The 26,524-nt window shown below is 57.7% G+C and overlaps 2 protein-coding genes across 2 annotated transcripts in view; both read right to left on the reverse strand.

Moving 5' to 3' along the window:
- Positions 1-402: 402 nt before the first annotated feature.
- Positions 403-13,844, reverse strand: LOC133760428 (tetraspanin-3-like). Its single transcript, XM_062192914.1, has 2 exons — positions 13,799-13,844; positions 403-1,217 (listed from the first exon to the last, which is right to left on the reverse strand). The coding sequence occupies exons 1-2, from the start codon at positions 13,842-13,844 to the stop codon at positions 403-405; spliced, it is 861 nt and encodes a 286-aa protein (XP_062048898.1).
- An 8,173-nt stretch (positions 13,845-22,017) lies between these two features.
- Positions 22,018-26,524, reverse strand: part of KLRG2 (killer cell lectin like receptor G2) — a 40,544-nt gene continuing 36,037 nt past the window's right edge. The window contains exons 6-7 of the mRNA XM_062193117.1: positions 23,347-23,450; positions 22,018-23,134 (exon numbers count right to left, since the gene is read on the reverse strand). Coding sequence (XP_062049101.1) covers positions 23,014-23,134; positions 23,347-23,450 — 225 coding nt within the window. The 3' untranslated portion in view covers positions 22,018-23,013. The remainder of the gene's footprint in view (positions 23,135-23,346; positions 23,451-26,524) is intronic.

Below are 26,524 nucleotides of genomic sequence, written 5' to 3' on the forward strand. Positions count from 1 at the left end.
CGCCAGGCCAGCACTGATGGGAACCACTGCTCTCAAAGGTCAGTCTCTGATGCTGGCGGTGAACCAGGTTATACACTATGTGACCCCAACATCTATGTTTGCCATTTTGTACAGCTGCTATCCTGCTAGACTACAGAATGTATTTTTTAAAAGGACACCAGTGAGGGGCACTGACCGGTGTGAATTTTAACCAGACAGCTGGCTTCCTCTCCCCACCCCCAAAACCTTTGGCTAAGCGTCCTCCACTGTGAAGAACAAAAGGACGCAACGATGCCTCAGAAGTAGGCCCACACCCTCTAATTCTGCTGTACTATGTGACCTGCAAACAGTTCTGAAGTTAGAACATTTACCACCGTGCTTAAAACTGAGGGGCGTGGCAAGTCAGCTAGAACCAGGGGAGACTCAGGAGGGCGGGTGGAGGTGGGTCCGTGCCGAGCCGAGCACCCTGTCCCACACCAGTGCACGTCTCTCCACCAGCTGACCCGCGCCATCCCCCCGGTCACCACGGCCGCCCCTCTGCGCGTCGGTGCCGCCAGTGAGGAGAAGCTCGTAGGCAGGGTCTCTGCTCCGTCTGCACAGCACGGTGCAGCACACAGCATGCCCAGCAGCTGCCAACGCCAGCGCCGCCCAGGTAACGTGCGTCACCTGCAGCTGCTGCACCACCGGGGCCTCACCCCTCGGCGTAAGGTCCGCGGGCTGGGCCAGGCTGCCGTGACAGCGCTGGCCATCCTGCAGCGGCTCCGCGGCACGCTCTGGCTTTTCCCAGTCTGAGTAGTCGTGAATTCCACCGCAGTGCGGCTGTCTGGACGTAATTGATAGCCCGGCTGGCCCGTCGGGGTTGGTGCCGTTGTAGGTCTTGTACACCTTCTGAATGCTGCGGTCAACCTCATTTTCCACCTTTGCTCTGTAAACGTATCCCCAAATCACTATCACAGCTCCTGTGACAAAAACCAAGAGCAGGATGATGACAGACGTGGCGAGTCCGCAGCGACTCTCCCGGATTGTGGCACAGCAGCCGATGAGCCCGATGACAAAAAGCAGGGCTCCTCCTGCTGTGATCCCCACGGCGGGAATGAGAGTGCGCACATCCTCAAAGAAGTGGTCGTAGTCGTAGGTGATGAAGACGGAGGCTCCCACGTAGCACAAGATGCCAGCCGCACCCCAGAAGATGAGGAAGACCAGCATGGTCTTGGACGACGTGGTGCCGCACTGGTTCACTCCCCAGATGGCCACAACGGCCAGAGCTGTGCTGATCTGCAAAGCCAGGAGCTTCCACCTGGCTTCCCACGGGGGTGCAGGGCCCAAGGACTTGGGCCATCTTCTACTGCTTTCCCAGACCATAGCAGAGAGCTGGATGGGAACTGGAGCAGCTGGGACTCGAACTGGCGCCCATATGGGCTGCCGACAATGCAGGCAGCAGCTTTACCAGCCACGCCATAGGTTCGGCCCCAATGAATCTTTTAAGGAAGGGAGGGGCTGGTGCTGTGGCACAGGTTAATCCTCTGCCTGCAGAACCAGCATCCCATAAGGACGCCAGTTCTAGTCCTGGCTGTTCCTCTTCCTATCCCGCTCTCTGCTATGGCCTGGGAAAGCAGAGGAGGATGGCCCAAGTGCTTGGGCTCTGTACCCGTGTGGGATACCAGGAGGAAGCACCTGGCTCCTGGCTTCAGATTGGCGCAGCTCCAGTCGTGGCCATTTGAGGAGTGAACCAGACCTTTCTGTCTCTCTGTAACTCTGCCTCTCAAACAAATAAAACCTTTAAAGAAAAAAAGAAAAGGGAGTAATAAACATTAGCCAGTGGACAGAAAGGCCTTTAACGTGGCTGAAGCAGAGTAACTGTCCTGTTTCACAGTCTGACTTGACCTTCACTCGAACTAGAGACAGCACCCACAGTCATCCGGGTGGAATATGTGAGTTACGTATTTTGGCTCCCTGGAAAACAGGTGTTGGGAAAGATGGGCACAAATTCCTTGACATCAATGTTAAAATCTCTTAGGTGATAAAAATACAAACTACCCTGGATCACAAAGTATTTGTGTCAGAACGTTTACATTGAGAAGCGAGTAGCGTTAACCGTGAAAACAGCACTTGGGTGTTTCGCACTGTGGCACAGCATGTAAAGCCACCAGCTGCAGCGCCGGCATCCCTATGGGTGCTGCTTGGAGTCCTAGCTGCTGCTCTTCCCACCCAGGTCCCCGCGAATGACCTGGGAAAGCAGCAGATGGCTCACGTGTTTGGGCCCCTGCACCCATGTGCGAGACCTGGAAGAAGCTCCTGGCTCAGACTGGCCCAGCCAGGGGAGTGAACCAGTGGAAAAGATACCACTTGGAATGCCTGCATCCCAAATCAGAGTGCCTGGGTTTGAGTCCCAGCTCTGTTTTTTATTTTCTAAGTTTAATTGGTGTATTTATGTGGAAGGCAGAGTTAGATTCCATTCGCTGGTTCACTCCCCAGATGGCCTCTACAGCCAGAACTGGGCCAGTCTGGAACTAGGAGCCAGGATTCTCCTCTGCGTCTCCCATGTGGGTGGCAGGGATTCAAGCACTTGGGCTTGGGCTATCTGCTGCTGATTTCCCTTTAACCCTTTAGCCCTGGGTGGGAAGTGGAGCGGTTGGGACATGCGCCGGTGCCCATGTGGGATGCTGGCACTGCAGGCACCGCCCCCCCCCCCCCGGCTCTGCTTCTGATGCTGCTACCTGCTGATGTGCACCCAGGTGGGGGCCCTGCACTGACATGGGAAACCAAGATGGAGTTCCTGGCACCTGCCTCAGTCCCAGTTGTGGGCTTTGGGGGCAAAGACCCAGCAGGTGGAAGATCTCCATCTCTTTCTGCCTTCCAGGTGCACAGAAGACTGACAGCACGAAGTATGATAAAGATGTGGAGCCGTTGGAACTTAGATTTTACTGGTTGGATGATCAAATGGCAGCCACTTTGGAGAACAGTTTGTCAGTGTCTTAAAATGTATCTTCTTGTATTTTATCCCACTGAGCAAGCCTGGGCCTAGTTTCCCAAGGGAACTGTCAGCCTGGCCACACAAAGACTTGTATTTGCTCATAGCAGCCGTGCTCACAGCATCCAACACCCATCAGTGAGAGCAGGTGCACTCTGGTAGATCCCTACAGAGAGGGGGCACTGACCGTGCGCCTGCAGGAATGGGCCTTCAGACACGAGAGACAGGCGCCGGGCTGTGCACTTTGCAGGACGTTCTGCAGCGGACAAACCAGTGTGGAGGGACTCGAAGCAGGTTTGCTGGGCTCTGGACCTCACAGGGCCTAGGGTGGACTGCAGGCAGGAGCTCCTGGCAGCCTTGGAAGTCTCCCATTTTCTTGATTGGCCGTGGTTACAAAGTAGCTGCATTTGTGAGACTCTTGGGCTGGATGCCCGCCCTTCTGCACACATGGTACTTGAATAAAGGGTTTAAAATATTACAGTGTACACATTTCCCCCTGGTGGCCAGGCTCTTTAAGGCTGGGTTTCTTCAAATGTAGTTTGTCTACCATTGGCATCAGAATCACCAAGAAAGCTGGTGCCCAACCCGGTTTGGGGCCCCCTATCCACCTTGACCCATGGAACCAGAATCTTAGGAGGGCGGGTTGGTGGTGCGTAACGGAGGTGCGCCCGCCCTGAGCTGCCTCCAGGGTCCCATGAGGGAAGCCAGCGCTGGTGGGAGAGTGGATGTGGACCACAAACAGCAGGGGGCAGCACCCGAGAGGCTGGGAAGGGGACTCGGGAGCCCATGCAGACCAGCCTGCCCCGGCACTGTCCCAGCTTTGGTTTTTGAGGAAGGGGAAAGAAGTGCTCAGAGGAGGCTGCAACCCCCGAGTTCAGCCGCTCCAGGAAGGCAAGTGGTGACCTCGGCGCAGTGACCAGCCCAGCCCGCGCCCCCATTAAGGACAGTCTAACTGCTGCTTATCACGGTGCTGTGTGAACGTGGTGTTCAGGAGGCCCCCCATGTACTTGGAGCGGGTTCCTGCGTGGACGCAGTGTTTGGGAGGCCCCCCGTGTACTTGGAGCGGGCTCCTGTGTGGACGCGGTGTTCGGGAGGCCCCCCGTGTACTTGGAGCGGGCTCCTGTGTGGACGCGGTGTTCGGGAGGCCCCCCGTGTACTTGGAGCGGGCCCCTGTGTGGGCGCGGTGTTCGGGAGGCCCCCCGTGTACTTGGAGCGGGCTCCTGTGTGGGCGCGGTGTTCGGGAGGCCCCCCGTGTACTTGGAGCGGGTTCCTGTCCTCTGCTGCGCTCCCCAGTGCCCACATCAGGAGGGGGAGGGGGCCCCAGGCTCCCTGCCCCTCCTCCTGCTACCCAGCCACAGCCTGCCTCCCAAAGCACACCTGCAACCTGTTCCCTGGTCGGTTTTAAAAAACACTTGCTCAAAGCCAAGTCAATTTTCTGCCTGCAAATAGAGCCAGCAACTTCTTTGTTGATCGGCACATCCTGTTCTCCAAGGAAAGCCTGAAATTATCCTCTGAACAGGTGTGGGGAGCTTAGGGGGCTGGGGAGGGGTACGGGTCTCTGCCCGGAAGCTGCCTCTTTGTTGGGGGTTCCATGCTCTCCCTCCAGCCATCGTGCCGTGCACCAGGTGTGACCACCCCGGGTCCCGAGGCTCAGCTGGGAGCCCTGAGCCTCGCTTGCAAGGCTGTGAAGGCCAGAAAAGGAGGAAGAGAGGGCAAGTTCGATTACCCAGGAGCTTGTGAGGCGCACTGGCTGGCTGGGGTCAGCAAGGGTCCTGAAGAGGCACAGAGGCTTGAAGAAACGCGCACAGGAAAGGAATCGGAACCTGGTGTGGTGGGCGGTCTGCAAAGCCAGGTGTGGTGCAATGAAAAGCAGGTGCTGGCCCAGCTGCGCGCAATGAAAAGCAGGTGCTGGCCCAGCCGCGCTCGCGCGCCCACGGGGGTGCTGGGAGCTGCCGTCCAGGCCGTTACCAGGACAGGAAGTTGCTCCAGTTGAATCACCAGAGAGCTTGAGAAGACAGTCTCTCAGGCAACTCAGCTCAGACGGTGGCATAAGTTAGGACAAGAAGGAGCCGTGCCCGGCGAGCACACGGTGAGAGAAGCCAGGATACTGCAAAGAAACCGCAAGTACGCAACAAAACGTCCCAGGAGGCACCTCTGACCCCAGGAGGAAGGCTCCGGCAGCGGCATGGCGAGGTCAGGTGGGCAGGGAGGGAGTGAAGAGGTTGCCATTCTTCAGTTGAGGAGCTCAAACCCCTCCAAGACAAGTTACCCGAGGAGGGTGCAGGTGCAGCCCCTGGGGGACGGGAGCTGCCCAGAGCCAGCCAGGCAGACACCAGGGAGATGGGGTCCCCTCTCCATCCGAATCCTACAGCTCCAGAAGCAGTCGCAGGGACCAGGCTCAGGAGGCAGCAGCCTGGCTTTGCCACGAAGGGAACCTCAGAGTGGGGCAGTTTAGTCAGCGCTCGAAGACTGGAAACTGCTGACTCATGAGGACCTCTCGCGAGCTTTTCCATCTAAAATGCTTTGGCCTTGGTAAACTAGCCAATTGAGGTGAAATTTTTAAAATAAGTCTCTGAAGGGTTATAGGGTATTTATTTATTTTTTTTTTAAAGAGGAACTAATTTTCTTTGACAGGCAGGGTGGATAGTGAGAGAGAGAGACAGAGAGAAAGGTCTTCCTTTTTGCTGATGGTTCACCCTCCAATGGCCGCTGTGGCCGGCGCACCACACTGATCCGAAGCCAGGAGCCAGGTGCTTCTCCTGGTCTCCCATGCGGGTGCAGGGCCCAAGCACTTGGGCCATCCTCCACTGCCTTCCCGGGCCACAGCAGAGAGCTGGCCTGGAAGAGGGGCGACCGGGATAGAATCCGGCGCCCCGACCGGGACTAGAACCTGGTGTGCTGGCGCCGCAAGGCGGAAGATTAGCCTGTTGAGCCACGGCACCAGCCTATAGAGTATTTTTGTCTTTTTTCTTGAATTTGTTACGTTTACATAAGCCTTTCACAAATTAAGTGTACACCTAAATTTATTTTTTAAAGGATTTACTTATTTTTTCAAACAGCAGAGAGACGGAGGTAATCTCCCATCCGCTAGTTCACTCTCCAAATGGCCAGAGCCAAGAGCCTGGAACTCCATGCAGGTCCGCACGTGGCTGCAGGGCCCAAGCACTGGGCCACCCTCTGCTGCTTTCCCAGGCATTGGAAGTGGGGTGGCTGGGACCCACACCGCACTCCCAGTATGGGAAAGCAGTGGTTTAACCTCCTGTACCACAATGCTGGCCCTTTATGTTGATTTTTTTTTTTTTTAAAGATTTATTTGAAAGGGGGAGAGAGACACACACACACACACACACACACCTTCCATCTGCTGGTTCACTCCCCAGATGGCCGTAACAGCCACAGCTGAGCTAATCTGAAGCCAGGAGCCTCTTTCAGGTCTCCCATGGGGGTGCAGGGGCCAAGAACTTGGGCCATCTTCTGCTGTCCCAGGCCATAGAGAGCTGGATTGGAAGTGGAGCAGCCGGGACTAGAACTGGTGCCACTGCCACAGCACCGGCCTATGTTGATTTTTAACAACATGCCCTGACTGTGCTGTGTGGAAGAGTTTTAGGGTTACCGGGATCTCAGATTTTGTCATTTGCGCTTACATGAAGTGCAGGTAGGTCACTGGTTCAGCTCCGTCTTTACCTTGGAAATGGATGTTGAGATGGATGTACAATCATAAAGGAAAACCCGAGGGAATGGTAGTGACTTAAAACAGACCGCACCGTTGTGGTGTGAGTCAGCGGGTGGAGTCTCCATCACTGTGCCTTTCAAGTTTAAAAAAGCTTGAAAAAGTTATTCTTGTTAGCAATAGTCACTTTTATTATGGGTGTACAAATAATATATATATATATATTTTTTTGACAGGCAGAGTGGATAGAGAGACAGAGAGAAAGGTCTTCATTTTGCCGTTGGTTCACCCTCCAATGGCCGCTGTGGCCGGTGTACCGCACTGATCCAAAGCCAGGAGCCAGGTGCTTCTCCTGGTCTCCCATGGGGTGCAGGGCCCAAGCACTTGGGCCATCCTCCACTGCACTCCCAGGCCACAGCAGAGAGCTGGCCTGGAAGAGGGGCAACCGGGATAGAATCCAGCGCCCTGACCGGGACTAGAACCTGGTGTGCTGGCGCTGCAAGGCGGAGGATTAGCCTGTTGAGCCGCAGTGCCGGCTCAAATAATATAAATTTTAAAACTAAAAATGTCAAAAAGATACTCAAGCTATCATGATAGGGCCTACAGGACTTGAAGCCAGTGCCAGCTCCAGGGCCTGTATCTCATTTTTTGGAGTTTATTTAAAGGGAAAGCCTTCACTAAGGATTCCAAGAATGGCCACCCACTTGGGAGACCTGACTGTTAACAGCCCCGGCTGTTAGCGTCACCTGGGAAGTGACCCAGCAGATGGGAGATAATTCTGTGACTTGCTGTCTCTCTCCCTTTCAAATAAAGTTTTTCTTGTTTGTTTTTGTTCTTTACTTCTTCCTACGAATCAGGAAACTCTACTTAGAGTAGGGTTAATCTTTTTTTAAATTTTTTAAATTTTTATTTAAAAAAAATTTTTTTTTTTAGAGTAGTGTTAATCTTATCAGCAGAAAGATTGACTGCAATTTCGTGTCTAAAACTAGGAGTGGGAAAGGACCAGGGAGGAGGAGACAGGCGGGAGCCTGGAGGGGGACGGGTCCTCGTTCCCGATCTGTATGTATCAGGTGCATGAAATTGTAGTGCTCAAACAAGATGTGAAAATGGCAGTGGCTGGTGCGAACGAAAGCCGCTTTATCGGGATGTCGTGTGTACGTGGTGCGAATCCATCCCTTGTAAGTGTCCTGCTGTCGTGTGTACGTAGTACAAGTTCATCCCTTGTAAGTGTCCTGCGCATTTTCACAAATGCATCCCGAGTGACCGCACCGCAGCCGTAGAACCGCCGTTCCACCTCCGGCTGCTCCCGGCCCCTTTCCAGTCCTCTCCTCAGACCCCGGGCCCCTGACCCCTGGCCCCCGCAGGTCTCGCCCCGAGCCCCAGCCTGGTCTCCGAATTCTCTTAACGCACCGGTGCCTGTCTGGCTTCCTCTTACGAGATGAGCGGCGTCCGTGTTGTGGCGCAGCGCTGGGTGTTGAGGTGGCGGGCGAGCAGGACCTAGGATGTGCCCAGGCCTGTCCCCTGCCTGCTGTTGCAGGTGCTGGTTGGTGTTCTGTGCGTGTTTGGGGAGGGGCCGTCAGCCTGGACGCTGCCCTGGCGGGTCCTTAGTCATCTGTGCAGGGCCCCGTGGAAGATTCCTGCTGCTCCCTGCGCCCTTCCCCTCCTGCCCTTCCCAGGAAGCGCCCTCGGCCCCACGCTGCAGCCCTGCTTCGCCGTGTGGAAGTTTCCACGTCCCTTACAGCACCGCCCACGCCGGCCACAGGTCACTGCCCTGGAGGCGAGTGCCGGAGCCTCCTTCAGGCCAGACTGGTCAGCTCTTGACCTGGGGCGTGGAAGAGCTTGGTGGCCCCTCTAAAAGGGACAGTGGCCCAGACGGTGCGGAGCAGACGCCAACAGGAAGGAGCCCCCACTCCAGCTGCTCCCCAGGCCTGACTCTAACCCTGCTCTCGGCGCCCCCGAGGCCTCTAGGGGCCTTGCCCGTTCATGTTTGCTTAGGTTACGTGTGGCTCAGAGACCACGGTAACCCTCTGACTTGTAGATTACGGGGACACCAAGTGCCACCAACGCAGCCTGTGTGGCACACGAGGCTGGCCAGAGCGGCAGCCGTGGCGTCAGATGGGTGGGCTTCCCCCTGGATGTGCCGGGCGCTGCTGCTCCGTGCCTGGGTGCACGGAGGGTTGACTGAGCCCAGGGCTCGGCCGCCCCCGGGTGCAGCCGTCCCCAGCTTGTCCAGAGCTCAGTCCCGCAGAGCCGCTGGGTGCCAGATGTGTTCTTGGCCTGGTAGACCAGTCTGTGGCAAACCGATCTGTGTCCTTGGGTGTAGGTCTGTGGCCCGGGGCAGTGAAGGAACGCAGAGTCCCTGGTGTTCCCTGAGGGTCTTCATAGTGGGCGCGTCACTCCCAACAGACCACAGCAGGCTGGCCTGGTCCCCCTGCAGGACGTGGGGCTCTCGCGAGCAGCTCTGGCTTTGGCAGTTGCCCCTGTGGGGTGTGTGTGGTGCAGGGCTGCTCAGGGCCCCGTGCTGAGCCCCAGGTTTGTGCGGCGGCGCTGCAGGTGTCTGGAGGCCCCATTTCCATGTGGGGTTCAGTTACCCAGGCTCGCCGGGAGGGCCCTAGACCCCCGGGAGACTCGACGGCATGAAGCTGACAGTGCTGTGGTGAAGGCAGCCTTGCCGGGGACAAGCCGCCCAAGCTTGAACGGGGCTGATAGAGCAACAAGGAGGGGCCGGCGCCAGGGTGTAGCAGTTCAGCCTCCGCCTGCAGTGCCAGCATCCCGTATTGGCGCCGGTTCGAGTCCCAGCTGCCCCACTTCGGACCAGCTCTCTGCTGTGGCCTAGGAAAGGAGTGGAAGGTGGCCCAAGTCCTTGGGCCCCTGCACCCACATGGGAGACCTGGGAGAAGCTTGTGGCTCGTGGCTTTGGTTCGGCCCAGCTCCTGCTGTGGTGGCCATTTGGGGAGTGAACCAGCGGATGGAAGAGCTCTCCCCTCCCTCCCTCCCTCCCTCCCTCTACCTTTCAGATAACTTAAACAACAAAGGAGAAGGCTCCTCAAGTGATGGAAAGACAGTTCTAGGGACCCAGCGGGGGCTGGCGTTTGACTCCCCAGTGCCCACCCTTGGCAGTAATCCCAGTGATCTTGGGAAGTTTCCCGGGAGAATTCTCCAGACCATGGCCACCCTGGGACAGGAGCTGCAGGTTCCACAGCTGAGTGAGCCCCACGCCAGTGCCACTGTGGTGCCCGCCAGCAGGGTGCACTGCCCGCCCACTGCCAATGCGTCTCCCGGGGAGTGGGGGCAGGGGCTGGGGGAGGATACCAGTCCAGGCCAGATCCCGGTCACGCGGGACGAGAGAGCCAGGTCGGGACGGCCCACGTGGGGCTGAGGTCTGGGCTCAGATGCTGCGCTGCTGTCGAACCCTAACAGCTGGCACCAGTCTTTGCCTTCCTACTTGGCCCCCATAGTGGGGCCCTCGCTCAGGTGCAAACAGCTTCCCCTAAAACCAGAGGGGCCCTCCGAGAGGAGAGCGTCACTGTTCCTTGAAGAGGCCGTGCCCCTCTCTGTTCATCCCGCTGCCTGTGGGCTAGGGGCAGACGAAGTCGCCACGTGGCGCTGTGCCTCCTGCCCGGCCCTGGGTCCGCGCGCCTGTCAGTGCTCCTGGTGCCAGGTCTCATTTGCAAGCCCCGCGGACTCGATCGGGGTCTGGTTTCTCTTAGGTGGGGGAAGCTTGCGGAGGCCCCCGTGTCTGCGCACTGTGTGTGTGAGTGCTAGCAGCGCCCTCACTGGTCCAGCCCGGGCTCCTGGAGCTCGCGGAGGGCGGGGGCGGTTTTGTATCGCTGTTTCTTGCTGGCCCTCGTGAGCCAGCTGGCTGGGTCCGTTTCCGAGAGGTGTGCCGTCCCCTGTGACGTCCGCTCCGAGTGTCCGGCGTGGTGTCTGCTGCTGTGGAGGTGGGCGGTGATTGGCGCAAGCCGGAGCGCCTGCCCCTGTGTTTCCATCGGGGCGAGCGCTGTGAGCGACTTCAGCTCCTGGTGTGGCTGCTGATCCCGTGGCCCGCCCCACAGTGGCCTTCTGGTCATGGACCCTCGATCCCTGAGCATCACTGAGTGACCTGCAGGGTTAGCCGGCTGGCTGCTGGGTATGGCTCCCTCCCAGTCTCTGACAGACAGCTCGAGGCTCCGCCCACCCCAGGCCCCACCCCAGCGGCATCTGGCGGGCGGAGGGGGCCGAGGCCCACGCGGGAGCCATGTGCATACCAGGGGTACCCATCTCCTGCACTGGACGGCTTCCCTCGGGTGGCTGAGGGCAGGTGTACAGGGCCTGGCCCACGTCCCGGCAGGGCCTGTGACTGTGGACGGCTTGGTGTGAGCTGTCCCGTCTGTGGAGATAGGCGCCGCCCAGCCAGGGTCCTGCTTTGTGCCAGGGCCGAGGAGGGTCTGGCGAGGCTCTGGCTGTGGGAGTGTGGCGGTGGAAGTGTGACCGGAGGCCGGCGGGCGCCCATCGGTTACCCTCCCTCTGCCAGACGGCCATCCCAGTCCGTCCCTGGTCGCAGGAGCGTCTTGCTGGGCCGTTTCCTGCGGTGACTATGGGAGAAAGCCTCGGCCGAGGGCACGCTGCCGCTGCCTTTGGGGGGCAGTCCCCGCGTGACCCCTTCTCTGTCAGGTGCTGTGATGGCCTGCGGCACTGGGCTGGGTGGAGACTGAAGACCCTCTGATCGGCTAGTGGACTGCTGGGGCCGTGGGCCTGCCTGTGTCTCGTTCGTCACGGCTCTTGGCAAAACCTGAGCTGCCCCCCCCCCCCCAGGCCACACCCAGGAATTTTATTCGCAGTGTCCCGGGCGGGGCTCTGGGCTTTCTGCAGATTGATAGGCGACCCCCTGGACTGGAGATGTTCTGGAACACCTTTTGGGTAGCCTTCTGCAGGAGAAGCATATCTGAAGTTAACAAAATATCCTGTAGGGCTCCAGGAACGCCAGACCTATCGCCCAGCTGGCGAAGTCTCCGGCCGCTAACCAGGGCCGATCGTGGGACTCAGTACCCTGGGAGCAGCTGACAGGCCCGCTGTTGGCCCTGGCTGGGGAAGGCATGGCGTCCCCGGACTCTGGGTCTGAATTCAGGACGGTAAGCCAGGGGCAGGCGCTCCTCGGCCAGAGGGGAGTACCGCCATCCGTCCAGTCGCATGAAGCTGTGGTTCATCAGCGCATATGCTACGTTCTCGCTGGAGTGCAGTCAGCCTACGGTACAGTCTGTCTGTGAAAGTGTGAAGGCAGGCCGCTGAGCCCGAGTGGAGGCACTGGTCCAGTCGGCACCCTGGAGGGCGTGGTGGGAGTCCTGGCTCTGGCTCAAGTCCAGCGGCTGCAGACCTGGGACCTGTGGGAGGTCATCAGATTCCTGCCCGCGTGGGAGGCGGGACTTAGCAGCCAGCTTGTAGCTTTGGCCCAGCCACTGTGGGCCTTTGGGGCCCCATGCATGCTGGGTACTTGAAGTCTCTTGTCCCTGTCCCCGCTGTGTGGCCCTACCCAGTGGATACAGCCGCTGTGCGGGCTGGGTACTTGAGGCCTCTTGTCCCCACCCCCTCCGTGTGGCCCTACCCAGTGGACACAGCCGCTGTGCGGGCTGGGTACTTGAGGCCTCTTGTCCCCGCCCCCTCCGTGTGGCCCTACCCAGTGGACACAGCCGCTGTGCGGGCTGGGTACTTGAGGCCTCTTGTCCCCGCCCCCTCCGTGTGGCCCTACCCAGTGGACACAGCCGCTGTGCGGGCTGGGTACTTGAGGCCTCTTGTCCCCGCCCCCTCCGTGTGGCCCTACCCAGTGGACACAGCCGCTGTGCGGGCTGGGCTGTGGCTCTGGCCCGCCCCAGGAGCGTTGGGCTGTTTGTTCTCTGCACCCCTGCACTCCCAGCGTCCGGGAGATGCTGCCGCACCCCCTCCTGCACGCCTGGCTCGCTGTATCCCTTTGTTCTCGCGCTCCTGGTTCCTGTCCAGGCGCCCCCGTTCTTCCAGCACCTCTCGCCTTGGGTGGACCGGTCAGTCACAGCATCTCCGGGTGCAGAGCCATGTCAGTCACAGCATCTCCAGCTGAAAGTCCAAGTAGCAGGGGGCAGGGTGGGAGCAATAGTGTGTGTGGAACAGATTCCGTCCGGAGAGGCCGGGTGGGGCCAGGCTCAGGCGTTCCTGGCAACCGTCTTGAATGTGGGGAGGACTTGCACCCCTTTGAAGGCGGTGCCCTCAATGACCTAAAGACCTCCCCCTTGGCCCCACCTCTTAAAGGTCCCATGCCTCCCACATCACCACACTGGGGACCAAGCCACATCTAAACCATAGCACCTATGACCTCACCGCACTGGGGACCAGGCCACATCCAAACCATAGCACCTATGACCTCACCGTGCTGGGGACCAGGCCACATCCAAACCATAGCACCTATGACCTCACCGTGCTGGGGACCAGGCCACATCCAAACCATAGCACCTATGACCTCACCGCGCTGGGGACCAGGCCACATCCAAACCGTAGCACCTGATGACTAGGGCAGTTAGTACTGCTGCTGCTTTTCTTCATTTACTTGAAACAGTTACAGAGAGGGAGAGGCAGAGAGAGAGTCTTCCATCCCTGGTTCACTCCCTAAATGGCCACACAACATCCAGGGGTTGGGCCAGGCCAAAGCCGGGAGCTTCATCCAGGTCTCCTTGTGAGCGCAGGGGCCATCTTTGCTGCTTTCCCAGGCACATTAGGGAGCTGGGTTGGAAGTGGAGCAGCTGGGACTTGATCCGGCACCCACAGGGGATGCCGGCGCTGGAGGTGGCGGTCTTACCTGCTTCGCCATAGCGCCGGCCCCAGGAGGTTGCTTCTTAAGCCCTTTCCCTTAGAGCTGCTTGTTTGAGTGCTGTCACCTCGTGGGCATGTTTGGTAAAAATGCCCCCCTCCCTCCGGGCAGCATCGCGCTGACGGCAGCCCTCGGTTTACGTCTGCCTTTCGTGTTCCTTTGCTCCTTTTCTGTTGGCAGTCCCTGCGTGCGTCCTGCGCCGGCGCCTTCCTGTTCACCCTCAATGAGCACAGCAGGGCCACGTGTGGGCCAGTGGGGAGGGCCCTGGGCAGGTCCAGAGCCGCGGGCTGGCGGGTGCGTGTGCCCTGGCCTCCGTGTCGCCCCAGTTCGGGAGGGACAGCTGCTGGCCTCCACCCGCACTCACCGGCGGACTGCCGCTGGCCTGGGGCAGCCTCGCCTCCTTGGCTCATCCCAGCGGCCTCTGCGGGTCCAGGCAAGCCCCTGCGTGAGCACCTGTGGAGCCCTGTTCCCTGGGGTGTGCCACGGACTCCCCTGGTTTGCCTGACACCCACAGAGACACGTTTAGTGTCTGCACCACTTGGCATCCTGCCCTCGCACGTGAGAGCTTCAGCTGTCTCCCAAGTGCACTAGAGCCAGACTCCATTTCTGCTGCTTCTGGGTAGATTTGGGGAGAAAGCTGCACGTGGCATTTGTAAACTGGAAGCCATCCCTGTTCTTCGAGCTGTCGAAGCAGCCAGCGCCGGTGTAGAAAGCAGACAGAGGGGAGCCCTCGGCTGAACAGGGCTGCGCAGCTGCTGGCTTCCGCCGGGGGAGTTCACAGCTGCTGGGTGAGGTCACGAATGGCGACAGTGAACTAGAACCTGCTTGGGGGCGGGGGCGTTTGTGCAGTAGGTAGGCTGCTGCTTGGGGTGCCTGCGTCCCCTGTCGGAGTCCCTGGGCTCAAGTCCCAGCTCCACTTGTGATCCAACTCCCTAATAGTGTACATCCTGAGAGGGGGCAATGGTGGCTCAAAGACCTGGGTCCATGCCGACTGCCCCCCCCCCCGACCTGGATTAAGTTCGGGGCTCCCAGCTTTGGCCCAGCCCCGCCCTGGCTGTACAGGGCATTTGGGGAGTGAAAAAGCAGACTGAAAGTCTCTTTAACTGTCCTTCCAACTAAATAGGACTTGGCTATTAGGATTGAATTGCGTCCCCTACAAAAGGAAGTCCTAACTAATGTGACCTGATTTAGCAACAGGGTCACTGCAGATGATCAAGTTAAGATGAGGTCATTCGGTTCCACCTAACAGTGGACACAGGCACCGCCATGACAGGGAGAAGACAGCCGTGGAATGCTGGGGCCATCAGGAGCAGGGGGCCGAGACAGATGCACCCCCCCCCCCCCGAGAATGTGGCCCGCCGAGTGCCCTGACCTTGGACTTGACCTCCAGGACTGCAGGGCGATAGCTTGGAGGTGGCCAAGCAACCAGTTCTGCAGTGTAGTCAGCCCTCCATACAAATGAGTTCTGCCTCCCTGGATTCGACCCACGAACAGAATGTTCTGGGAGAGCAGCGGCGTCTGTGCTGAGTGGGTTCCGGCTTGCTTTCTTGTCGCAAGTCCCTAAACAATGCGCTGGGACAACTGCTCACATAGTGTGCACGCTGCGTAGGGATTAGAGACGCTTTAGGGTTCCTGTGCACTCGGTGCAAATGCCGCCCCACTCTATACCAGGGACTTGCGCGTCGGCAGACATGGGGACCCGGGGGTCCCTGCAGCCGCCCAGAGGCGACTGTTGCTCGTGCCTGGCAGTCCCAGCAGGACCTGGGGGATGGTGGCTGTTCAGGTCCCTTGCACGTCACTTTGCCAGAGGATCACGATGCCCGGAACTGGGGAGAAAGCAGGGAATGGCTGTGGGTCTTGGGGTGGCAGTGTAGACAGAAACAGGAACCGGGAGTCTCTGGCACGGCCTTTAGTTCCCCGAGTGAGCCCGTAGCCTCTGACCACACAGCAGCCTTCAAACCTTGGCTCCAACTGCTCCCCTCGGCGTCTCCCTCTCCGTCCATGCTGCGCTCTAACCCCAACACCACTCCAGGAAGTTCCCATCGGTCCCCAGAGCCACCGGATTCACTATCTGCTGTAGGGCTTAACTTGAATGGATCATGTGGCACATACATGCCAACAGGTGCTCCTGGAGACGCATTGCTGCTAGGGTATACATCAGCAACTCACTCTGCTGAGTGGAAATACAATTAAAAAATTTTTTTTTAAATTTTTTATTTTTTTTTTGACAGAGTGGACAGTGAGAGAGAGAAAGGTCTTCCTTTTTGCCGTTGGTTCACCCTCTAATGGCCACTGCGGCCGGCGCATCGCGCTGATCTGAAGCCAGGAGCTTCTCCTGGTCTCCCTTGCGGGTGCAGGGCCAAGCACTTGGGCCATCCTCCACTGCACTCCCGGGCCACAGCAGAGAGCTGGCCTGGAAGAGGAGCGACCGGGACAGAATCCGGCGCCCCGACTGGGACTAGAACCCCGTGTGCTGGCGCCGCAAGGTGGAGGATTAGCCTGTTAAGCCACGGCGCCGGCCTTGAATTTTTTTTTTTGACAGGCAGAGTTAGAGAGAGACAGAGAGAAAGGTCTTCCTTCTGTTGGTTCACTCCCCAAATGGCCGCTGCAGCTGGCACTGCGCCAATCCGAAGCCAGGAGCCAGGTGCTTCTCCTGGTCTCCCATGTGGGTGCAGGGCCCAAGCACTTGGGCCATCCTCCACTGCCCTCCCGGGCCACAGCAGAGAGCTGGCCTGGAAGAGGGGCAACCAGGACAGAATCCGGTGCCCCAACCAGGACTGGAACCTGGGGTACCGGTGCCGCAGGCGCAGGATTAGCCTAGTGATCTGCAGCGCCGGCCGAAATACAATTTTTAAAAATTCATTCATTCTGGGGCCAGCACCGTAGCACCAGCATCCCATATGGGCACTGCTTCCAGTCCTGGCTGGTCCTTTCTTTTTTTTTTTTTTTTTTTTTTTTTATGGTAAAAACAAATATTTAGAATTAGCCAGCTGGACTCAGTTCAGAGGATCCCAATTTTGTTGGCAACATCTAAAGCATCATGGTCAGGAGCCAGTCGCACATTCGCCTTCTCTCCGTCAGGTCCGATCAGGGTGTTCACTTTGGCCACATTGGTGTCATAGAGTTTCTTCACAGCTCGTTGGATCTGGTGCTTGTTGGCCTTGACCTCCACAATGAACACCAGTGTGTTGTTGTCTCTGTCTTCATGGCCAACTCTGTGGTCAGGGGGACTTGATGATGGCACAGTGGTCAAGCTTGTTGCTCCTGGGGGCGCTCCTCCGAGGGTATTTGGGCCGCGGGAAGGTGGGGGATGTGTGGATCTTCTTCTTGTGGCTGTGGACGCCTTTCAGCACTGCCTTCCTGGCCTTCAAGGCCTTCGCTTTGGCTTCAACTTTAGGAGGGGCAGCGGCTTCCTTCTTTGCCTTCAGCGCCATCTTGGTAAAAAGCCCGGCTGCTCCTCTTCTGATCCAGCTCTCTGCTGTGGCCTGGGAAAGCAGTGGAAGATGGTCCAAGTCCTTGGGCCCCTGAACCTGTGTGGGAGACCTGGAGGAAGCTCCTGGCTTTGGATCGGCACAGCTCCAACTGTTGTGGCCATCTGGAGAGTGAACCAATGGAAGGAAGACCCTCTCTGTCTCTACCCCTCTCTATAACTCTGCCTTTCAAATAAATAAAATAAGATACATTCACTAATTGATGAACACTAAGGTTGTTTCAAACAGTGAAAGATGTTTTCCTTTCATTTACTTGGAAGGCAGACAGGAAGACCTTCCACCTGCTGTTCACTCCCCAGATGGCCAGCACCTGAGGTTGGGTCAGGCCACAGCCAGGAGCCGGGCGTCTTAGCTGGCACGCTAGAGGCCCGCCCTGCGTGACCACGAGAGGCCCACGATCCCACTTCTCTCGCCTTCCTGCAGCGGATCACTGGGGCCTGTGGAGCGTCGGCCTTCCCCGCCGAGGCAGGTGCGTGTTTCACACTCCTGCCGACTGGGGACAGTCCAGTGGCTCCATGTCTGCTCTACAACTGGTGTTCAGTCTTTTATTTTTTAATTGGCATAAATTGTTCCTATCTATGGGTCATGTGCTACGTTGCTGTCTCCTCGCACATGTGTGCGGTGTAATGTTTAAATCCGGGGAACACGTCTACCCCAGGTGTTCGCGGGCTGGCCTCGGTGGAATGATTCAAAATCCTTCCTTTTCGATTGTTTGGAAACGCACAGTAAGTACCCGTAGCTGTGCTCGCCCTGCTGTGTGCTGGGACGGCTGAGCTTAGTACTCCTGCCTAACCACACCCTGGGGTCTGTTCCTCAGCCTCTCGGAACCATTACGAGGCCGCTCTAAAGTTCAGGGAAAATGGAATAAAGATCTTGATTTTGGTGCAAACCCTGAGATCCACGCAGTCTGTCATCACACATGTTCTCCGCACACTTCTCAAAGACTGACACACATGGTTTCAGAACAAAGTTTGCACCCAGATACCTGACCTGCATTCCCCACAGCTTGGAGAAGCACCCTCGGTCTCGCCTCTCAACTTCTGTGGGGTCAGCTTCTTTACATCCCCCACACAGGCGAGGTCGTACGCCTGTCTGTGCCTGGCTTGTCTCCCTTGACACCGTGACAACAGTCCCACCCGTGTTGTCTCGACCCACGTGTCACCCTTTTCGTGGCCGAGTAGTACTCCAGTACTCCAGTGTGTGCGCTCCATGTTTGTCAGTGAGCCCACGGTTTCTCGGCCTTGGGTTCGTGTGGCAATGGCGTGGGGTACAGACGTCCCTTAGACGCGCCGATCCCTTTTCCTCTGGCTGTGCGCCCAGCGGTGGAGTTGCTGATCTGTGCTTAACTTTCCGAGGCACCGTTTCCCATGACAGCTGTGCTCCCTCATAGCCCCGTCGACCGCATGGGAGCGCCCCTTTCTCCAGGTCCTCGGCGCTGGTCTTGTGTGATAGCGGATGCAGGACTGGTCTTGTGTGATAGCGGACTCCAGCGCCGGGTGGCATCGCAGCGCGCTCTTGGCTGGCATTCCCCCGGTGATGACTGACATTGGGCGTGTTTGTCTACTTCTGAGGAATGTCTACTCGGGTCTGTCGCCCATCTTTTAAACTGGATTATTTGCATTGGTGGGTTTTGGTTTTGTACTTTGTTTTGCTGGTTTGTACCGCTGGCGTATATGCTTTCTTCCAGGGGTACCATAGTTTCATGTCTTACATTTAAGTCTTTAGTCCATTTTGAAGTGATTTGTCTATCTGGTGAGAGATAGATAGGGGGTTAGATTCATTCTTCATTTGAATGTCAAACATTTTTATTTGCAGATTTTTTTTTTTTTTCAATCAGGGATATTGGTCTGTAATTCTCTTTCAATGTTGCATCTCTTTCTGGCTTAGGAATTAAGGTGATGGTGGCTTCATAGAAAGAATTTGGGAGGATTCCCTCTTTTTCGATTGCTCTGAATAGTTTGAGAAGAATTGGAGTTAGTTCTTCTCTAAATGTCTGGTAGAACTCAGCAGTGAATCCATCTGGCCCTGGACTTTTCTTTGTTGGGAGGGCCTTTATTACTGTTTTGATTTCTGTGTCAGTTATGGGTCTGTTTAGGTTTTCTATGTCTTCCTGGCTCAATTTAGGGAGGTTGTATGTGTCCAAGAATCTGTCCATTTCTGATAGATTTCCCTGTTTGCTGGCATACAAGTCCTTGTAGTAATTTCTGATGATTCTTTTTATTTCTGCGGCGTCTGTTGTTACGTTTCCCATTTCATCTCTGATCCTATTGATTTGGGTCTTTTCTCTTCTTTTTTTAGTTAGTTGGGCCAATGGGGTGTCAATTTTGTTTATTTTTTCAAAAAAATATTTGCAGATTTTTTAAAAGATATATCTTATTTATTTGAAGGAGTTACAGAAAACCCACTGGTTTAGCTGCAATGGGCAGGCTGAGTCGGCTGAAGCCAGGAGCTTCGTACCATATTCTCACTTGGGCGCAGGGGTCCAAGCACTTGGGCCTCCTCCACTGCTTTCCCAGGCCATCAGCAGGGAGCTGGATCAGAAGTGGAGCAGCTGGGATGGGAACTGGTGCCCATATGGGATGCTGCCATTGCAGGCGGTGGCTTAACCTGTTAAGCCACAACCCTGATCCCTTGAAGATATTTTTGCTTGAAAGGAAGAGTTAGAGGGAGAGACAGATCTTCCATCCACTGGTTCACTTCCCAAATGACTGGTATGGTTGGTCGGGGGGTGGGCCAGGCCAAAGCCTGGAGGTGGAATTCCATCTGAGTCTCCCACACGGATGCAGGGCCCTAAGCACTCGGGCCATCACCCACTGCCTTCCCAGGTGCTTCAGCAGGGAGCTGGATTGTAAGTGGAGCAGCCAGGATGAGCTCCAATCAGTGCTCAGATGAGCTGCTAGCAATGCGGGCTGTGGCTTAACCTGCACCACGAGCATCATTTATTAGAGGCCGTCCTGTCTCCAATGCTTGTTTTCAGCACCAGTGTCAGTTGGCTGCAGATGCACGGGTTGAGTTCTAAGGTTGCTATTCGGCTCCGTTGGTCTATGTGTCGCCCTGTTTTGATTGCTTTGTGCCGTATATTTTGACGTCTGATAGTGTTCTGTTTCCTGTTCTGTTCTTTCGGCTCCAGATTGCTTTGTCTACCAGAGGACGGGTTCCATATGAATTTAGGGTTGCTTCCCTGGGGTGTGGGGGGGCGCCTGGCTCTGCTGGCCTCAGCTGGGCTCCTCCACCTACAAGTCGGCTTGGGTTTTCTCCTCGTCTGGCCTTGGCTGAGCTGCTCCTGCCACATTTCCCCGTGCTCCGTGGGCTACCAGGGGAGTGGGCTGGGTTCATGACCACAGCAGAGGCGCCAGGGGCAAGCAGAAACGGACAAGGCCTCCTGAGGACTAGGTCGGACCCCCGCCCCGCCCCCGCCTCCGCCTCAGCCAAACGGCCAGGGCCACGGTGAAGGGCAGGAGAACACAGCCGCCCGGGGAGCGGGGGAACTGCAAGGTCAGGTGGGGGAAGTAGGCCACACACACGCCCTCCTGCCATCTGGTACCAGGGGAGGGTGAGTAGCACTGAGTGAGCACCAGTGGGAGGGACTGGGTGGTCCTGTGGGCGGCCCCTCTTGGGGCCATTTCCTGCTTCGCAGGGCTCTGCAGGTGGCCGGCCCCTGACCAGGGGGGCAGTGACCAGTAGTGGCAACTGCTCTGGAGAGGGAGCCACAGGGTCCCTTCACCCACTGAACCCAAGCAGGAACAGCTGAGAATCACACCAGCGCCCATACAGGATGCCGGCACTGCAGTGCCAGTACCCACATGGGTGCTGGTGTGAGTCCCGGCTGCTCCACTTCCAACCCAGCTCTCTGCTGTGGCCTGGGAAAGCAGTAGAAGGTGGCCCAAGTCCTTGGGCCCCTGCACCCATGTAGGAGACCCGGATGGAGCTCCAGCCTCCTGCTTCAGCCTGGTCCAGCCCTGGTCACTGTGGGCACTGGGAGAGTGAGCAAGCAGTTGGAAGATCAATCTTTCTGTCTCTCCCTTTCTCTAACTCTGCCTTTCAAATAAATTAATAAATCTTAAAAAATTAAAATAAAAACAAAGCAAAAGTACTGGCAGGTCAATCAGGAGGCAGAAAAGAATTGTTTGGAAACAAATAACTGTGGCTAAGTGTGGGAGTTCTCTAACTGTGGCTAGTGTGGGAGCACTCATTACAGAGCAGCCGGTGGGGGAAGGCGTGTTTGAAATGACCTGGCACCTCCTTCCAGTCCACTGCACCTCACGGCGTCCCCCGGGGCCCCTGCAGAGCCAGCCGCAGGGAGGGGCAGGCTGTGGACGCGGGCAGGAGCTCTTACTCTACAGCCTCCACCTTTAGCTGGTGGCCTCTTACCCATCTCTCGCTGCCCAGGATACTTCCACCTCCTTGTTGCTGTTCCTTCCTGAGAACGGCAGGAAATCTCTCCTCTACGACTCTGTCCTGGGGGCCGGCGCTGTGGTGCAGAGGGTAAAGCCGCTGCCTGCAGTGCAGGCATCCTATACGGGCACCGGTTCAAGACCCGGCTGCTGCACTTCCGATCCAGCTCTCTGCTATGGCCTGGGAAAGCAGTGGAAGATGGCCCAGGTCCTTGGGTCCCTGCACCCGTGTGGGAGACCCGGAAGACAAGTTCCTGGCTCCTGGCTTTGGATCAGTTCTGTCTGGCTGCTGTGGCCATCTGGGGAGTAACCAGTGGATGGAAGACCTCTCTCTCTGTCTCTCCCTCTCTCTATCTGTAACTCTACCTCTCAAGTAAATAATTTTTTTTTTTTTTTTTTTGGACAGGCAGAGTGGATAGTGAGAGAGAGAGAGAGAGAAAGGTCTTCCTTTTTGCCATTGGTTCACCCTCCAATAGCCGCTGCGGCTGGCGCATCGCGCTGATCCGAAGCCAGGAGCCAGGTGCTTCTCCTGGTCTCCCATGTGGGTGCAGGGCCCAAGGACTTGGGCCATCCTCCACTGCCTTCCTGGGCCACAGCAGAGAGCTGGCCTGGAAGAGGGGCAACCGGGATAGAATCCGGTGCCCCGACCGGGACTAGAACCCGGTGTGCCAGCGCCGCAAGGCGGAGGATTAGCCTGTTAAGCCATGGCGCCGGCAATAAATATTTTTTCAAAGAAAAAAGATTCTCCATGCCTTTCTCTCCAATGGCCCATATGAGCCCTTTGTTTAAAATGCACTTTTATTTGAAAGGCGGAGTGACAGAGAGAGATGCTCCATCCGTTGGCTCATTCTCCAAACGACAACAGCCAGGCCAGCGCCAGGCCAGCGCCAAGCCAGGGCCAGGTGAACTCCAGCCAGGCCTCCTAAGTGGGGGCAGTGGCCCAGGCGCTTCGTCCTTTCCTGTGGCCTGCCAGCGCCTCAGCAGGAGGCTGGCTCAGAAGTGGAGCAGCCAGGATTTGAACCTGTGCTCCCACGTGGGATGCCGGTGTTGGGAGTGGCAGCTTAACCCGCGGTGCCACCACGCCGGCCCCAGGGAAGGTTTCCTTGGGAGGAACTTGGGCGTGTGGTCTGGCTGTAGAGGACGATGCGGTTAGACGAGGCGTGGGGACAGGGTCCTACCCTGGGGAGGGTCCCAGGCCACGAGCAGAGCTTCCCGCAGTGCCGGCGCAGGGGCAGCTCAGGCCGCTGCCTCCACGGCTGCGGGTGCAAGAGCTGCCCAAATCTGCCCCGGCTCCCTCGCTGCCCGGCCTCCGGCATTGCCGCTGCTTCTGCCTACCACGCTGCCCGCAAGCCTTGTCCTCTGCCTCGTCCCAGGCCTCCCGGGACCCCGCGCTCCGGCCGCCAGGGCGACCCACGCGGAGCCCAGCCTGGTCTCCTGCGACTGCCGGCCTGGCTTCCTCCCAGGCGGAAACAGGGCGGCGCGGGTGGGGGAGGATGGGAAATGGCCGTTTTAATGAGCAGCAAAGCAGGGCTCAGAACGGCTGCGAGCAGAGTGGCCTCAGGCCGAGGCCTCCACGAGTCTCCTCCTGGACATGACCTTCTCGAAGCAAGTCCGGTATCTGGGCGCACAGCGGGGATGCCTGGAAGCCCGGGGCCGGGGAGGCCCCCCACAGGCTCAGCCCGCTGGGACCCGAGTCACTGGGCCCCCCTGGCACAGACCCAGGGTCTGCGGGAGCTGCAGTTGACGGCCACGAGCCTGCCCGCCTCCAGGACCCCGCAGCTGAGAGCCGGGTCATCCTCATCTTCCTCCGGGAGCCTGGAGAGGGGGAGAGAAGGGGGGGAGGCACACGGATGCCGGTCCGCTCTCCTGGGCTCGTGCCCCACAGGCCCCCGCACTGGGCAGAGCGCCCCTCATCTGTGGAGCAGGCGAGGCAATGCTGCTGGGGGGTGGGGGTGGACGGGGGCTGAAGCCAGGCCAGGCTTCCAGAGCAGCACTGACCGGGGGCGGGGCAGGAGGAGGTCACTCACAGTGGGGGCGGCAGGGGCGCCCCGTCCATCCAGTGCCAGCCCTGGGGGCCTCGCCGGGCCCCCAGCCAGGAGTGCGTGGTGATGGGCTGTCTGCTCAGGAAGTCCTGAGGGAGAGAAGCAGGTTGTCACTCTTCCCGACCGCTGACCGGGGCACCTGCTACCCGCCGGGCTTCCGGCTCGCGGATCCAGGGCAAGGCTGACAGAACACCAACAGGTGCTCGCTGGGGCCAGAAAGTGGGGCGACCCCATCTCAGCCCCCAGGGGGACACGGGTGCCAGTCGCCAGCAAGCCACACATAATGGGGGTGGACTGGGCGGGGAAACCAAGGCATCAGAGACAGGAAGGCCCCGCCAGGCCGGGGGCAATGGCGACATCTGGGAGTGGGAACAGCCCGGCCGGGCAGCAGGTGTGTGCTGGGGTAGAGAAGCTGCCGGTGAATGACACAAGTGCCACCAAGGGAATCAGGGCCGGCGTTTGGGCGCAGTGGGTCAAGCCACCGACTGCAGTGCCGACATCCTACGTGGGTGTCCGTTTGAGTCCCAGCTACTCCGCCCAGCTCCCCGCTAATGCCCCTGGGAAAGCAGTGGAAAATACCCAGTACTTGGGCCAATACCGAGTACTTGGGCCACTACCCAGTACTTGGGCCAAGACCGAGTACTTGGGCCACAGCGCCCACGTGGTAGAGCCGGATGAAGTTCCGGGCTCCTGGCCTTGGCCTGGCCCAGACCCAGCTGTTGTGTCCATTTGGGGAGCGAACCAGCAGATGGAAGACCTGTTTGTCTCTTCCTCTAACTCTGCCTTTCAAATACATAAATACATTTACATAAGTCACCTTGCAGGGATTCTATGCAGTGTCAAGGCCATTGCGGGGCGGGGGCGGGGGGGCAAGCGGAGGCCGTGGAGCAGCACGGAATAGGGTTCTGCCGCATTAAACGAGGAACCACCAAGCTGTGCGTGGGGCAGGCGTCGACGGCCGGCAAATGCCCACGCCCCACATGGCCGTGCCTGGCTCCCGCGTCCTGCCTCCTGCTGGTGTGCACCCTGGGAAGCAGCGGAGAGGGGTCGGGGGCTGGGTCTCTGCCACCCATGCGGGAAACCTGAGGAGCTCCCAGCCCCCGGCTTGGTCAGCCCACTGAGAGTGCAGCTGTGAACGGGCGCTCTCTACGCTTGTCTCTCTCTGTATGACAACAACAACAACAATAATAATGCTTGCACATGGATAGAGTCGCACAACAAATGGCAAAAAAGCAGAACAAGAATGTTAGAGAGCTATTATAGGTGATTTTTCTTTTAAATATTTGTTCTCCATACCACGTTATTTTTAATGATGAACTAAAGCAAAAAAAGTTTTCAAAATGCATTTAAGGGACCCGGTGCTAAGGCATGGCGGGTAAAGCCGCTGCCTGCCATGCCAACATCCCACTGCTCCACTTCCGATCCAGCTCTCCGCTGTGGCCTGGGAAGGCAGTGGAGGATGGCCCAGGTCCTCGGGCCCCTGCACCCGTGTGGGAGACCCAGAAGAAGCTCCTGGCTTCAGCCTGGCCCAGCTCTGGCCACTGCGGCCAGCTGAGGAGTGAACCAGCAGATGGAAGACCTCTCTCTGTGTCTCTCCCTCTCTGCAACTCTGCCTTTCAAATAAATAAATAAATCGTTTAAAAATGCATTTACGGTTGTTTTACTGGGAAGAGAAGTGTTTGAACGTCGTGGGTCCCAGTGTAGGATGTGGTGAGGTGGAGAGTAACGCTGGTGCCGCCACTCCAGTCCTGGAACGCGGCTCAGCACTACCAGCAAGAGCAGTGACACCCCCACCACTGCTCGAATGGGGGACTGCACCGGGAGGGACAAATCCAGGAATAGAAAGGGGAGAAAATGACGTCATCCCAAGAGAACAGAGGGCAACTTACAAAGAAACTGAAGCTACGCAAATACTCAGCAGCTGGCAATAGCTAGGCAAATTACAGGATGTCAACGTGATGGAAAATCACAATGGTGTTAAGAATGACAAGTATGTGGAAAACACAGCTATGCAGGAAAAAGCAAATACGTGATCAAGTCAGGTGCAGAGCAGAGCGCCCGAGAAGTCCACGTTGCTGACGCGTCAGGGGCGGAGCCAGGCTGAGGAAGGTCCAAAGCAGACTGGCGCAAGTGAGTCAGCGTGTGTTCAGCTTCCCCTCCTATAAAGTCAGATCCACCAGACAGACCCTCCACAATAACCCAAGGAGCCAGAAACCCAGCACCGGGCCGGCGCTGTGGCATAGTGGGTCAGGCAGCCGCCTGCAGTGCCGGCATCCCAAATGGACGCCAGTTTGAGTCCCGGCTGCTCTGCTTCTCATCCAGCTCCCTGCTATGGCCTGGGAAAGCAGAGGAGGCTGGCCCAGGTCCTTAGGCCCCCACTCCCGCGTGGGAAGCGTGGAGGAAGCCCCAGGCTCCTGGCTGTCCCAGCCATTTGGGGAATAAACCATCAGATGGGAGATCTTTGTCTCTCCCTCTCTGTAACTTTGCCTTTCAAATAAATAAATCTTAATAAACAAAAACTTGGCAGCCCCCAGTCCGAGATCAGGCAGTCCATTCGTGTGGCATCTGGCGGCGGCTGACAAGGGTAGAATAAGCACATGGAGGCAGAGATGAGGAGCGCGCCTGCCCCATCGCTCTCCGTTGGTCTCTCCTAGGGATGCCACAGTGATCTGATCAGGGGCTGTCCCCCAGCAGCCGAGTCCAGCACAGCACTCCCAGAGGCCCCACTTTCAGATACCAGAACTGGATCAAGCCTCCACCCTAATCCATTAAGTGTTAACATAATACTTTGGACTTTAAAAGTCTGTGTATCTGGGTCAGCACTGTGGCATAGTGGGTAAAGCAGCCGCCTGCAGCACCAGCATCCCATATGGGTGCCAGTTGGAGTCCTGGATGCTCCTCTTCTGATCCCGATCTCTGCTATGGCCTGGGAAAGCAGAGGAAGATGGCCCAAGTCCTTGGGCCCCTGCACCTGTGTGGGAGACCCAGAAGAAGCTCCTGGCTCCTGATCAGCTCAGTTCTGGCCATTGCAGCCAATTGAGGAGTGAACCAGTGGATGGAAGACCTCTCTTTCTGCCTCTCTGTACTCTGCCTTTTTTTTTTTTTTTTAAGATTTATTTATTTACTTGAAAGAGTTACACAGAGAGAGAAGGAGAAGGAGAAG

The sequence above is a fragment of the Lepus europaeus genome, chromosome 1 (assembly GCF_033115175.1).
Source record: "Lepus europaeus isolate LE1 chromosome 1, mLepTim1.pri, whole genome shotgun sequence".
NCBI classification, from domain to species: domain Eukaryota; kingdom Metazoa; phylum Chordata; class Mammalia; order Lagomorpha; family Leporidae; genus Lepus; species Lepus europaeus.